This window comes from Rhinatrema bivittatum, chromosome 8, assembly GCF_901001135.1.
Source record: "Rhinatrema bivittatum chromosome 8, aRhiBiv1.1, whole genome shotgun sequence".
Taxonomy (NCBI): Eukaryota; Metazoa; Chordata; class Amphibia; order Gymnophiona; family Rhinatrematidae; genus Rhinatrema; species Rhinatrema bivittatum.
In genome coordinates, this window is record NC_042622.1 from 74961873 (window position 1) to 74977595 (window position 15723).

General features: G+C 40.2%; 1 protein-coding gene across 3 annotated transcripts in view; it reads left to right on the plus strand.

Moving 5' to 3' along the window:
- The window catches only part of TRPC4AP (transient receptor potential cation channel subfamily C member 4 associated protein), a 156081-nt gene that overhangs the window by 25505 nt on the left and 114853 nt on the right, over nucleotides 1–15723 (plus strand). For all 3 annotated transcript variants that reach the window (XM_029610934.1, XM_029610932.1, XM_029610933.1), the window contains exon 2: nucleotides 4082–4210. In XM_029610934.1, coding sequence (XP_029466794.1) covers nucleotides 4082–4210 — 129 coding nt within the window. The remainder of the gene's footprint in view (nucleotides 1–4081; nucleotides 4211–15723) is intronic.

A 15723-nucleotide genomic window follows, 5' to 3' on the forward strand; every position in this document is an offset into this window, starting at 1 on the left:
GGGTTATCGTCATCGGTAATATAACTATCCGTAGTTGAAATTCTCTGTGTGATTGTTTGATTTGACCTTTATTGTGTGTGTGTTTAGCAAATTCCATCTTTGAAGGCTTGTTTGAAAAGCTATGTTTTGAGTTATTTTTTAAATGTTTTGGTGTTGTTTTGGATCTTAGTTGTTTTGGCAGTGAGTTCCAGAGTTGAGGACCGGCTATGGAGATGGCTCTGTTTCTAACATTGGAATGTTTGGCAGTAGAGATTGATGGTATGTCTAGTTGCAATTTGCTAGTGGTTCTTGTATTGCGTTGGGATATGTGTTTCTTGATAATGTTGTTTAGGCATGTTCCTTTACTGTTGTATATTGTACTGTGTAAGATGGTTAGTGTTTTGTATTCAATTCTCTTTTCTACAGGTAGCCAGTGTAGACTGTTTAGCACAGGAGTGATGTGATCGGATTTTTTTTTGCCTGGTAAGGATTCTGGCTAAGGCGTTCTGCAGTAGCTGGAGTGGTCGGATAGAGGCTTTGGGTAGACCTAACAATAGAGAGTTGCAATAGTCGAATATAAGTGGTTGTAGAACGGTTCTGAAATCGGGGTGGTACAGTAGTGGTTTTAGTTGTTTGAAGATTTGTAATTTGTGGAAGCCTTCTTTGATTTTGGTTGAGATATTCTTTTTGAGGTTAAGTTCTGGGTCTAGCCATATTCTGAGATCTCTCACGTTGTCTTTTAATTTGATGCATGTGTTGTCAATTTTTATGGAATGATTTGTGTTCAATCCTGAGTTGTTTTTTTCTTTCTAGTAGAATACATTTGATTTTGTCCATGTTTAGACATAGCTTCATGTGGTTTAGCATGTTTCTTATGGTGTCTAGGTAGGATGCCGAGAGTTTCATTGTATCTTCGATGGTGGTTGTTATTGGGATGATTAATTGTATATCGTCGGCGTACATGTAGTATGTGACGCCGAGACTTGTGAGGAGTTGGCAGAGTGGTAGGAGGTATATATTAAAAAGTGTGGCAGAGAGAGCAGAGCCTTGTGGCACTCCGATTTCAAGAGGTATGGCATCTGAGGAGTGGTTGTTTATATTAACTTTGAAATATCTGTTTTTAAGGAAGGATGTGAACCACTTGAGAGTTTTGCCTGGAAGACCGATGTCAGTAAGTCTGTTTATAAGGCTTTTATGGTCTACCGTGTCAAATGCTGCTGAGAGGTTGAGTAGTATGAGGATGTATCTTAGATTGTTGTCGAAGCCTCTTATTGAGTTTGATAAGTTGAGTAGCAAGGTTTCTGTGCTGTGATTTTTTTTCTGAAACTGTGTTGGGCTGGGTATAAGATGTTGTTGGTTTCGAGATGCTCATTGAGTTGTTTCAGAGCAGCTTTCTGTCATTTTAGCTAGGAGTGGTAAGTTTGATATTGGGCAGTAGTTATTCAGGTCATTTGGATTGAGGTTCTTTTTTTTTATTGGTTTAATAGTTGCGATTTTTAATATCTGGTAGTTCACCTTCTTCGAGAGATTTATTTATGATAGCCGTGATGGATGGAGCAATGCTTTGTGCAATTTCTTTTAGGGCACAAGGTGGTATTGTGTCCAGATCGTGGCAGGCTGGGTTAAGTTTTCTTAATAGTTTCTCAGTTTCAGTGGTCGATATGGGGTCGAAATTGGAACAGGGTATTAGATTTTTTAAGGTAATCTGGTCATTTAGGATAGTGGATTTGTTTATGTTTCCTGTTTTATTCTGCTGATTTTGTTTTTGAAGAACAGAGCTAGTTCTTGGCTTAAGTTTTTGGTTTGTGATGTGGGGTTGTTGTTTTCTGATATTAGGTTGTTCACTATGTTGTAGAGGGATTTGGAGTTGTTAGTGGAGTTTTTGATTTTATTGCTATAGTAATCTCGCTTAGTGTTAATCATTTTTTTTTTATATGTGGCACGATGTGTGCGATACCTTTCCAATTATCATCAAGCTTCTCAACTGCTCATAAGGGAGGCTATCAAACTGTATATTGCGCTGGCTGGCTTACAGATTATGGATTCTGTTAAGGCTCATCAAATGAGACTAATGGTGACTTCACTGGCTCATCTGAGGGCCACTTCTTTTGATGATATATGCAAACTTGCTACTTTGAGGTCTGTTCACATCTGAATGCTGTGTCCTGAAGAGGTAGTACCTTTGGGCAAACTATTTTGTGCAGCCTGTTCACCCAGTAGTTCGAATCTCCACTGACCTGGTTTGAGTTGTCTGTTTAAGTATTATTTATTTATTTATTTATTGGCTTTTGTATACAGTCACTCAGGGACCATCGTAACGGTATATACAATAAATATACTTTTACAAGGTGACTTTCAATTATGGCTAATTTTAATCCTGATTGTTGACAGTGAAAACAAAGTAAACAGGGTTCTCCATAAATATCAGGATACATCAGTAATACTTTTATTACTCAACCTTCTCTCTGTAGAGTAGACTACTCCAGCTAAAGTTTAAGCTCTGGAAGAGACTGAGGGGCTCAATAGGCAATGAACCTGTGCGTGCAGGAACTCCCATGCATTATCTGGGTTTGTGATTAGTGCCATTGGTTATGGCTAATTTAACCTGCTGTCTACCAAGAACCCTGGTTATAGGTAAACAACTTTGCTTTACATTCAGTAATAACACATAACCACTGAGTCTGTTCCAAAAATAAACTTACCTAGGTACTTGTGGAATGGGACATGGACATCTTCTGGTAATATCCATAGTAGAATAAAAATAGAAACTGTCACGAAAATACTGTTCACAAGTTTCCTGGGACTTCCTCTAACTCACAACTCCTACATGGATCTCTTTAAGAAGCTCCCATCTTTGCCACTTCCTCTCTTTGGTACTTGAATCAAGCTCATGATTTCTCTTGCTCCTTTGCAATGTTTTTGAATATGAAGGGTAGATCCCCTATACCAGAATGAGATCCTTCTCATTCCAGTGATGCTCCATGGAGAATTCTTCTTGCACTTCACTCTAAGAGAAGTCTCTGCTTCCACTCTTCCTTGGTGCAGAGCTGCCTCAACTGCAAAACCCACACTCCCTGGAGTTGGGAATACTCCAGAGTTTATTTTCCACTTCTCTGCCAATTCACAAATCTGGGTGACTCCCAAAAGCACAATGATAGGAAAAATATATTTTTTCATAGAAAGTGTGCTGGATGTCTGGAGCACTTTCCCAGAATAGGTCATGGAGGGTAGAACAGTAATGGACTTCTGGAAGGCATGGGGGTAAGCACAGAGAATCTTCAGTCAAACATTTTGAAGAGATAATGGAAGAACTATGTCTGGCAGAGGTTGCAAGTACAGCATTAGCTAGAATTAGAAGTCCTAGTGGAAACGCTGCCTCTTACTTTGACAGATCTCTATCTGGCAGGTTGCAATGAAAGAATTAATTAGCATTACAGTTCAGTTTGCCTGGCAGGCTTCTTTACAGTAAAAACTAGGATTCCTACCAGAAGCACAAGTGTGCCTATTGATGGGGCTTTCAGGCTCCTCATGATCAGATGGGTGCACTGGGTTCATGGTGGTGGGGAGGGGGGGGTGCCTTCTGGAGTGACTGTTCATCTTCTTAAACAGGTACAGTTAATAGAAGAAGCTAACAAAACCTTTTGGATAAGGAGTGATATTCTACAGGTGGTCATGCTCTACAGCTGGCATCTGGAATATATCCTTTGCATTGAGCAGACTAGATGGATCATTTGGTCTTTTTCTGCAGTTATCTACCATATTACTATGTTATAAATATCACTGAGAAGGATTGGACAGGTTCCAACTGGCTTGGAAGCTCAGGTATGAAGACAGACAAGCAAATTTCCCTTCCCGCCTCCCAAAAGAAAAAGCAAGCAGAGTATAGGACAGAGCAGAGCATCATTCTGTGATCCAAAAGATAGATAGATAGATAGATATATATATATATAATTTATTTTTTTTTTTTTGCCTAGAGACATTGGAGCTTCATATTTCTTGGTGTGTAGCAATAGTACATGGGTTTGTGTAGCAAAAGAAAACTACTTTTGAGTAGATGGGTAACAGTTTATTAAAGCTCCCGCCTCTTTGCTTTCCTTCACAGGTGACAGAAACCCTGCTAAGAGAGAGAGATAAACAAGCAAAATGGAATGGCATTCCCCAGTTACTGCTGAAACTTTTTGAGAGCAGCCACCCTAACAGTGACTTCTCACAGTGCCAGAGCATACTGAAGGTAATGCAGCACGAACGACGAGGGAAGTACTCTGTAGTGTCACATATCTTTGCATTCTGCTGTTAGAGCATTATTGCTTAAATGCAACACTTTTTAGTCTACAGGTAATACAATCAAAGATAGTAATGTAGTGAAATCAGTAGGTGTATCTGGGTTTACAAACGTTCTTAGAGAAAGTCTACATACCTTTATTAGCCATGAAAACTTGGGACAGCCACTGCTTACACTGGTTATGAGTAAGGTCCTTCATTTTCAATTTAAACCGATCTTCACCCATAAATGCCAAGATTTTTCCAAAAATGGCACATTAAACTGATTTTCATCTTAATTTTAGGCTGATTAAAGAGCAGCTCCAGAGCTGCAGATGCAATATCTCAAGGCTTCCAGCAACTGCTAGAAGCCAGCATGGAGCAAAGCACCTGCAGCATTTCAAGTCCTTCTCCTCACCAGTGCCGCTTATAATGGCGTTCCAAGTCCCACTTCCCTCTCTCAGCCAAGGTGCCTGCTGCTTGGTGCTGCCACTGCACCACCAGAAGCACTTCCTGGCACAAAAGCAGAAGATTCTTTGATGTGCTTGTTTGTTATGTATAAATAATTTCCAATGATCATATAAGGCAAAGTTCAGACCTGAATGTTTCATCTCTTTTTACTGTTAAAATTGTTGAAACTTGTTTCACTGTATCGCTTTATGGCGAAATTGAAGTTATATGTAAACCGGTATGATTTGTATCTCTACAAGAATATCGGTATAGAAAAAATAAAAATAAATAAATAAAATAAAGTGGGAGTACTGCAGAGCACAGAAACCTCAGTAAGCTTGCCACTGAAGGAGAGAAGTCTGGAACCAACACTAGCAAGGATGAATGCTGTTACAAATGGGGGGGGGGGGGAGGAGAAGAGGGAGATTCTCGGGTGTGGAGAGAGATATAGGGACTTGGTAGGCAGAGCATGGGGGTAGAGAGAGGGTGAGTGGGCAAATCTCAATATATTTTATTTTTTCTGGCTTTTTGTCCACCAAAATAGACTGGTGAGCTTGACGTCCATGCTGGGAAAAATAGTGGAAACTATTCTAAAGAAAAAAAAATCACAGAACGTACAGAAAGATGTGGTTTATTGGAACAATGCCAGCATGGATTTACCCAAGGGAAATCCACACACATCTGCTACATTTTTTTTTTTTTTTGAAGGGGTGAATAAACATGTGTATAAAGATGAACCAGTAGATGTGATAGCCATGTTTGAATGTCGGTATAAAAAAAACAAATATATAAATGTGGTGTCTTTGGATTTTCAGAAGGCGATGTCCTTTCTGTGGATTGCAAACTGATTAAAAGACAGGGAACAGAGTAGGATTAAATGGTCAGTTTTCCCAGTGGAGTGCCTCAGGGATCTGTACTTGGACTTGTGCTTTTCAATATATTTATAAATTATATGAAAAGGGATATGATGAGTGAAGTGTTCAACTTGCAGATGTTACTGAATTATACAGAGTGGCTAAATTGCATGCGGATTGTGATGAATTCCAGGAGGACATTGTGAGACTGGAAGATTGGGCATACAATTGGCAGATGAAATTTAATGTGGACAAGTGCAAGGTGATGCATATAGGGCAAAAATAACCAATGCTGTAGCTACATATTAGGAGTTACCAGCCTAGAAAAAGATCTGGGCACATAAGAACATAAGAATTGACATACTGGGACAGACCAAGGATCCATCAAGTCCAGTATCCTGTTTCTAACAGTGGCCAATCCAAGTGACAAGTACCTGGCTAGTACCCAAACATTAAATAAATCTCAAGCTATTGCTTATTAATTAATAGTTTATGGATTTTTCCTCTAGAAACTTATCCAAACCTTTTTTAAACCCAGTTACACTAACTGTTGTATCCACATCCTCTGGCAACGAATTCCAAAGCTTAACTATGCACTGAGTGAAAGATTGTTCTTCAAGTTGTTTTAATTGAGCTACTTGCTAACTTCATAGAGTGCCCCCTAGTCCTTCTATTATCTGAGAGAGTAAATAACCGTTTTACATTAACTTTCAAGTCCTTTCATGATTTTGTAGACCTGTATCATATCCCCTCTGTTGTCTCTTCTCCATACTGAACAGCACTAACTTCCTTAGCCTTACCTTATAAGGTCATAGTAAATAATACATTGAAATCATCAGCTCAGTGTGCTGTAGTGGTCAAAAAAGTAAACAGAATGTGAGGAATTATTAGGAAGGGAATGGTGGATAAATCAATGTCATAATGCCTCTATATCGCTCCATAGTCAGACCATACCTAGAGTACTGTGTGCAGTTCTAGTCGCTGCATCTCAAAAAAGATATAGTTGCACTCGAGAAGGTACAGAGAAGGGCAACCAAAGTGATAAAGGGAATGGAACAACTCCCCTATGAGGAAAGGCTGGGGTGGTTGGGGCTGTTCGGCTTGGAGAAGATGACTGAGAGAGGATATGATAAGAGGTTTATAAAATCATGAGAGATAAATGTGAAATGGTTGTTTACTCTTTCAGATAATAGGACTAGGGGGCACTCCATGAAGTTAGTAAATAGCACATTTAAAACAAATCTGAGAAACTTTTTTTGCACTCAACACACAAATAAGCTCTGGAATTCATTGCCAGAGGATGTTAGCTTAGCTTGGTTTAAAAAAGGTTTGGACAAGTTCCTGAAGGCGAAGTCCATAAATTGCTATTGGTCAAGTTGACTTAGGGAATAGTCACTGCTTATTATCAGCATTAGTAGTATGGGATCTATTTATTGTTTGGGTACTTGCAAGGTACTTGTATCCTGGATTGGCCATTGTTAGAAACAGGATGCTGGACTTGATGGACACTCAGTCTGACCCAGTATGGCACCTTCTTATGTTCATATGTAACAGTTCTTTGATTCGATTATGAAATTACATTTCATTCTTTGCTGCTTTTCTCTTTAGTGCCTCAGTCAGGTTCACAATATTTAAGTTTTCATTTTTTTTTTTTTTTTTTTACATCCTGTAGAACAATTGGCAAAATATGCTCTCTTTTTTTTTCTTTTTGCCTGTGGTCCTGCATCCCAGCTGGCCTGTATGGTGTGTGTTTTGGTTTTTTTTCTTTTAAGTATGCTCTTCTTCACCTCAATTTATTCTTTTGATTTTGCTGTATTGATTTTCTGACTGTTGTCAAAAATCAAGCCAATGGTGCCCATAGTTCTTGAAGATGTCATTTGCAGTTCATCATGTTGATTACTAGAAGTCTGATCCTGCCAGGTACTTGTGCCCTGGTTTGGCCATTATTGGAAACGGAATACTGGGCTTGATGAGCCTTTGGGCTGACCCCGTATGGTAATTCATATATGGGGTCCTTAACGTCTCTCACTTTGAGAACATCTGAAATAGGTCATGCAGGAGTGGATCTGAGTATGCCTGTCCAGTATGAGTAAATCCAGCTTGAAGGAGGCCTTTGATTCCAAGGTAACGGTCCAGACAGTTGACGATAGTCGTGTTGGTGTCCAGGTGGCATTAAAGAGGTCCCCTCAGGTTTCTTAGTGCCTAAAGTCTCCCCCCCCACCCCCATCCCTCCCCAATTAAAGTCACCACAAGGGCTTGAGGGACTTGATTTATGATACAAAGCTTTTGAAGCTGTCTCATGTAAGAGGCTCCTAAACAGAGTGTCATGGGAGTGGGGTAGGTGAGCCCTAATGTGGCAGAATGGATTGGAAATTAGTGGAGGGATAAATAGAGTTGGTGGTATATAGAGGTCATGCTGGAGAATGGAAGGTGATGAGTGGAATTCTTTGGGTACTATTCCTGTTACCTATTTTCATAAGTGATATTGTGGAGGGATTATGAAGAAAAGCTTGTCTTTTTGCGGATGATGCTAAGATTTGTAACATAGTATACATGCATTAGGGAGTAGATGAAAGAAGTTATTCAAGAATGCTTGACAGCTAAGTTTCAACCGAAAATAATGCAGTGTTATGCATATTGGGCTCAGAAATCCAAAGGTGTGGTATATAAGGGGAGAGAGACTGATTTATTTATTTATAGGGTTTTTTTTATATACCAAAGTATTGGTGGAGGCCTTCACTCCGGTTTACATGTTAAACAACGAGATACAAAAACAATCAGATGTTAACTTTAACTTATAATCTTGAACGAGGTGTATCTACAGGTAGCATATGCGGGAGTAGATAGACGAGTATAGTCATTTTGATATGAAGAGGGCTGAGATGGAGGATACAGTGTTATCGGAGGGTCAGCGGGGTGTTGGGGTGGGCTGGAGGGAAACAGGAGGAGGGAGTGAAGGATATACAGGGAGTGGCAGGGGGCAAGGTGTGGTAATGGAGGAGAGGGAAGGGGGGTGGAGGAGGTAGGGGAAGTGCTGTGGTTTATCCAATCCCGTCTTTGTATGCTCGTTTGAAGAGCCATGTTTTGAGTAATTTTTTGAACATGGATGTGTTGTTTTGTGTCCGGATGTTGGATGGGAGGGAGTTCCAGAGGTGGGGTCCGGCAATAGAGAATGCTCTATTCCTGGTGGTGGTTAATTTGGCTGCGCTGACTGGTGGGATTTCGAGTTGAGATTTGTTGGTTGATCTAGTGCAACGTTGGGATTGGTGAGTTTGGATTAGGGGTTCGAAGCAGTGAGAACTGTTGTGGTGGATAGCGTTGTGAATGATTGTCAGGGTTTTGTACTCTATCCTTTTTTTGATGGGGAGCCAATGTAGGTCCTTCAGTACAGGTGTGATATGATCTGATCTTTTGAGGCCTGTGAGAATTCGTGCAGTGGAGTTTTGTAGAATTTGTAGTGGGTGAATGGCTGATTTTGGTAGCCCTAACAAGAGGGAGTTGCAGTAGTCTATGCCAGAAAATATCAGGTTTGGAGAATGGTTCTGAAGTCGGAGTGGTTGAGTAATGGTTTGAGGTGTTTGAGGATGGAAAGTTTATAGAAGCCTTCATTTGTTTTAGTGGTGATGTGTTTTTTTGAGGTTGAGTTGGGGGTCGATCCAGAATCCTAGGTCTTTGACAAATTCTTTTAGTTTGATGGGGGTGTTATTGATGAAGATGGGGTGGGTCAGGTGATCACCGGAGATGTTTCTTTCGATCAGCATACATTCAGTTTTGTCGGTGTTGATGCAGAGCTTAAGTTGGTTTAGTAGGCGTTTGATTCGATTGATGGTTGAGGCGGCGATTTTTAGCATGTTTTCAAGGGAGGCTGAGACAGGGATGATTAGCTGGATGTCGTCAGCATATAGGAAGTGGGTGATGGAGAGACTTGATAGAAGTTGGCAGAGAGGTAGTCAGTAGATGTTGAAAAGGATGGTGGATAGTGAGGATCCTTGGGGTACACCAGTATCAAGAGGGATGGGGTCAGAGATGTGGTTGTTTAGGTTGACCTTGTAGGTTCTGTTGTGGAGGATGTCATCAAAGCAAGAAAGATTTAGGGGTGGTTGAATCCCATGATCTCAAAATTGTGAAACAGTGCGACAAGACAGTGTTAAGAGCCATAAGGATTTTGAGATTCCTGGGAGAAGGTTTAGCTAGCAGAACAAAGGTAGTGAAACATCACCTGGAGAAGGACTACCAGAATGAGGTTGAATCTGCACTAGAAGCCCTTTGAGACCTGGGGAGATCTGTGTACTCTAGAGGAGAGATGGGGCAATTTGATGAAGACATTCAAGTACTTGAAATGTGTTAATGCAGAAGGAACAAACCTGTTTTAAGGGAAAGGAAGTTCAAAGAAAGGGTTTATGATGTGAGGCTTTGAGGAACAACATCAGGAAAATTGCTTTCATGGAAAGGGTGCTGGATATGTGGATCGCCCTCCCGGGATGAGTAGTGGAGGATAAAACAGCAACAGCATTTAAGAGAGCATGGGATAAAAGTGAAGAGACCAGAAAGCCCTAGTGGCATGTGTTCAGATGTTTAAATCAGCCAAGTATGGGTCAGTCATGAGTTTCGGGGCTGCCAGCATGAATTGTAAAGTGGTTAATATCAAATATTAGCTGTGGTGGAAACGCAGGCGAATGCATGACCGGGTTTGTCTGGCATGCTATGTTAACAGAATTGACTTGCAGCTGAGTCAGTGCTTGCTTGCAGCGTGCCAGACAATGATAACTGAAAGGTACTAGTGGAAACAAAGGGGCACATGTCTGGCAGGCTAAGCAGGAGACCTAAAAAAAAAACTTGAAGCACATATCAAGAAAACAGTAATAAACAGAAATAAAATTAATAAATTCTACAGGAAAAACTCACTAAAAACAGAAACTATAATAAAACATAAGATTCTTTTGAACCAACTACCCCACTTGAGATTGAATCCTTACTTAAGAAGCTGAAACCTTCCAACCACCCATCAGATCACATTCCAACTAAACTTCTGCTTCTCATCCCGACGACTATCTCCAGACCTTTGACCAATATCATAAACTGCTCACTCTCCCAAGGAATATACCCCGACAGACTGAAAACAGCCTCCCTCAAACCCCTACTAAAGAAACCTAACCTGGACACGAGAGATCCCGCCAATTTCCGCCCCATATCTAACCTTCCTTTTCTGGCCAAAATCACGGAGAAACTGGTAAATACGCAACTCTCAGATTATCTGGAAGAACACAATATCCTCTATCCATCCCAATATGGTTTTCGTAAATCATTAAGTACAGAATCCCTCCTTATCTCACTCTCGGACCACATCATCATGGGCCTTGACAAAGGTCTGTCATTCATCCTGATCCTTCTAGATATCTCTGCACCATCCTACTAAATCGGCTTTCAGAAATCGGATTATCAGGATCCGCACACAAATGGTTCTTCTCCTTCCTCAGCAACAGGAGTTTTAAGGTAAACATTAATAATAAAGAATCTTCAGACGTCAAATCAACTTTAGGCGCACTGCAAGGATCCTCCCTGTCCCCCACCCTCTTCAATATCTATCTCCTCCCCCTCTGCCAGCTGCTTACAAAACTAAAATTAATCCACTACCTCTATGCAGACGACGTACAGATTCTGATCCCCATAACAGAATCACTCTCTAAAACGCTCTCATACTGGGAAAGCTGCTTTCAAGCTATTAACTGCCTACTCTCCAGTCTTAACCTAGTCCTCAATGCATCTAAGGCAGAACTACTTCTCATTTCCCCCGACCACTCAGCCCTAACCCATCAGACATCATCCAACACCCAGATTTCACAAGTAAGGGACCTAGGAGTCATCCTCGATAACCACCTGAATCTAAAGAAATTCATCAACAACACCGCCAAGGATTGTTTCTATAGACTCCAAGTTATGAAAAGGCTCAAACCTCTCCTCCATTTCCAGGACTTTAGGACCGTCCTCCAAACCATGCTCTTTTCCAAAACAGATTACTGCAACACTCTCCTTCTCGGACTCCCTTTCTCCTCCATCAAACCATTACAGATGCTCCAGAATTCGGCAGCCAGAATCCTAACCAACACCAACAGAGGTTCGCACATCACTCCCATACTACGGAACCTTCACTGGCTGCCAATAAAATATAGAATAATGCACAAGACCCTCACCACAATTCATAAAACCATATACAATCAGCAACAACTAGACCTCCAGATTCCTCTCAAATTATATTCATCCTCAAGACCTATAAGAGAAGCGTACAAAGGTACCCTGCAAGTTCCCCCAACAAAAGCCACGTGACTATCATACACCAAAGAACGAGCATTCTCTACGGCAGGTCCAACTATCTGGAACAATATACCCACTGACCTCAGACTAGAACCTTGCCTTCGAACTTTCCGCAAAAAACTTAAGACCTGGCTCTTCCTCCAGGCCTTCCCCTAACTTTCTAAGCCATTAATTGTCAACCGGACAGGACTCTGCTTTACCGGCTAACGCCCCGCTATGTTTAGACATTATAATTAAGCCGCCGTTTCTTTTGTTTCATTGCCTTTTCTAGTTCTGTTCAGTTACACTGTCTTATACCTCTGACTAGCCTAGCCTCCAAGTTAACTACCCTTGTTATATGTAACTTCCGCTTCTAGTGAATTGTTCTTGTTTAAGTTATACCCTTTGTTACATGTAAACCGATCTGATATGAAATTTTTTCATGAAGGCCGGTATAGAAAAGTGTTAAATAAAATAAATAAGGTCAAAGCATAATAAGTTAAGAGTAAAAACAGTAAGAAGTAATAAAAATCAAGCCAAAAAGAGCATATAAATATAAAGCATAAGAAAAGTGCTAAAAATCTGAAAGTCAATGCTTAAAAGCCTGTTCAGACACTTGGAAATAAAGCTGGGTGGTTTGTTTGTTTTCTGTTGAGGTCTGAATATTTTCTTTCATTCCTGATCTGGCTTGCTTAGGATGTCACCTAAGGGATGTTTTTACTTTTTGTTTCTTTGACCTCCCTCTTGTGGATTTGCTATTTGAATATGATGAGAATTGATTTAGATTATTGTAGGATCATAGTGTGACTGACTCAAGCATAACAGTTCAGTAGAACAAATTACCTTTATGTTGTGCCATCTCTTGAGGGTTTGTACTTGGAGCACTTGTTCTTGTTACAATTGTTTTCAATCCAATAAAGTACATGTATTCTTATTGATTAGATAAAACCTGAATTAAAAAGCCTGTTAAATCATTTTAAAATATCAAGCATTAATACTCAAAGTCATGAAGGTACTTAAAAGCTAGTTTGAATGTATACATGTTAAAATATCAAATATTAAGAACAACACTAAAAATCACAAAAGGTGAATTCTTAAAAGCCATGTTTTCACCTTTCTGCAAAAGAAAAGGAAGTTATGTAGATGTAGCTCCTTTGGAACTGTATTTCAGGGATATAGAGCAGTGCGGGGGCAAAGCCCTCAGTCTAGTCCCAGACAATCACATCTCGGTTGAAGATGATGTTGGCAGTAAAGTTTTACCTGCTGATTGACATGAATATAGGGTAACATAAACATTTTAGTTTAAATAAGGACTTGAGCTTCCCAGTACCTTAAATGTTAGATGAGTATTTTAAAACTACCACAATCATTCAGAAGCCAGTGAAGCTCTTTTAAAAACGAGTGATGTAATCACAATAATTTGTACCAGTGAGCAGAGACAGCCAAGCATGCTGAAGTAGTGTCAGTCTATTAAAAGATTTGTGTAGCAAGCCCTAGGAAAAGGAGTGAAAATATCTCGCCTCTGGTGCTATAAATGCTTGAATTACAGTGATGAAATCACATCTTTCAAGGAATAAACATAAGTCAGTGTAACAGTCATAGTTGAAAGAAGGTAGACTTTTATAAATTTCAGAGATTTCTGCTTCCATTGAGAGAGTCAAATTAATAGTGAGCCCCTAAATTACGATCTCACGTGCTGACCAAAAAGTGGTTCACCATCTAAAGTCCAGGTTTGGAATATTAGACTTAACCATTTGTAATACCTCTGCCTTCTTGGGGTTAATATGTCATTTATTACATCTGAACCAGAGAACCACATTAAGCAAGTGGCTTTGAGAAATTTGACCTCCATTGTGGTGTAGATCTAAACCTCCTCAGCATTACAATGGAAGGAAAACCCTGAATTATATTTCAGTTCATCCAGAGGTATTGTACATATATTAAAGTATTGATCCTGGGCAATCCCACAAGTAAATGTCAGACCAGCAAACAAGTAATAACATTTGACAAAATCACATATACAAAGAGTTACGTTAGCAATTGCATATGGATCAAAACCCGATGCAAGAATGTCAAAGGAGAGGTGAACTTAAACCTCATGATGAGATGGATAATGTACTGCAGGTAAGATGTTCCACAGCCATCATAGAGAAAACAGCAGAACAAATGAAGATACTGTAAAATAGAAATGGTATGCATCTCAAGGCTAGGCGTGACATGCTGATGTCAGAAGATCTAAAAAAAATGGCACCGCTTATTTACTGAAAATTGTGTAAACATTATAACATCACTATTCCAGAAAAATACTAAGATTATAACTCTGAGAAAATTAGAGGACAGAAGTTGTGATCACTTTGGGGTAGATTTTCAAAGGGTTACGCACGTACTCCCCGAAAACCTACCCCTGCGCGCGCCGAGCCTATTTTGCATAGGCTCAGCGGCGCGAGCAAGCCCCGGGACGTGCGTATGTCCCGGGGCTTCGAAAAATGGGTGGGGCGGTGGCCCGGGGGCAAATTCAGGGGTGTGGCCTGTGTGCCGGCGCGCACAAGTTATGCCTGCCAGAGGCAGGCGTAACTCTACGAAACAAGGTAGGGGGGGATTTAGGTAGGGCTGGGATGTGGGTTAGATAGGGGAAGGGAGAGAAAGGTGGGGGGGGGGGGCCAAAAAAAAAGTTCCCTCCAAGGCCGCTCCGATTTCGGAGCGGCCTTGGAGGGAACGGGGAAAGCCATTGGGCCTCCCCCAGGGCTCGGTGCGCGCAAGTTGCACAAGTGTGCACCCCCTTGCACGCGCTGACCCCGGATTTTATAACATGCGCGCGGCATTGCGCGCCGGGTAGCGAGCACAAATGTACCCCATGCGTGCAAAATTTAAAATCTGCCCCTTTGGGTATTCCCATTCCAACTGATTAAAAAGCTTGAAACAGAAAAACTGGACATTGTGGTAAAAGAGAACAAAAAATGGTGTTGCTAATAGAAGAGTCAGTACCAGGCAACTATCTGTATTGTCAATAGAGAGCAAGAGAAGACCTAAAGTACCAAAGGATGCAATCGGAGATCAAGAAAATGTGGTAGAAAGATACAGAAATAGTTGTTGGGTGCCATTGGATTGATTAAAAAAAAATTCCAAGTGTAACTTGACATGTTGCCTGTATATTTTACATCTATGAACCCCAGAAGGAAGCTCTCTTTGGCAGAAAGCCAATATTAAGATGAGCATTAGCAGTAAATTTGAGAGATTGAGACCATATTAAACATATGATTGAGGTTGATTCTTGTCATGGTATGTGCAAAACTAAAAACACAACTCCTCCCTGGATAATTTATTCAAATTAACAGAGACTACTAATACTGCATATTCTTCAATTTATTGACCATCATAAACATGTAACTCTCACACTTAAATAGCAATTTTTAATCATCGGTCCAAAGAGTCCACTTTTTTAAACTAATTTTTTCAGTTGCTTATGCACTTAAAAATCTCTCTTTGCTTATCTTTCATATCTCATCTTAAGGTTGCAGCAATACTTTCAAACTGTCAACCAGAACAGACGGCCAAAATAACTTATTTTAAGCATCTTCCTTGAAGAGGCTGTGATTATAGAGTGGAGCCAAACATATTTTGTGAAGATATTGATTTTTTTTTTTTTTTAACAAATAAGTTAAGTGTAGCTTTCCTTAATAAATGTTCATTAGATGACATGCTTTGGATTGAGCATTCCAAACAAATTACAGGAATTTTGTCTCAGAGCTGATAAATTGCAAAATAAATCTAGAGCAGAAGCATCCTTTGATTACAAACTATTGATGGAGTTTAAATCCTCCTTGGAAACATTTCATTCTTCAATTAAGAGATGTAAAGTTGCCAGATTGATGGCGATAAAGGAGGTTAT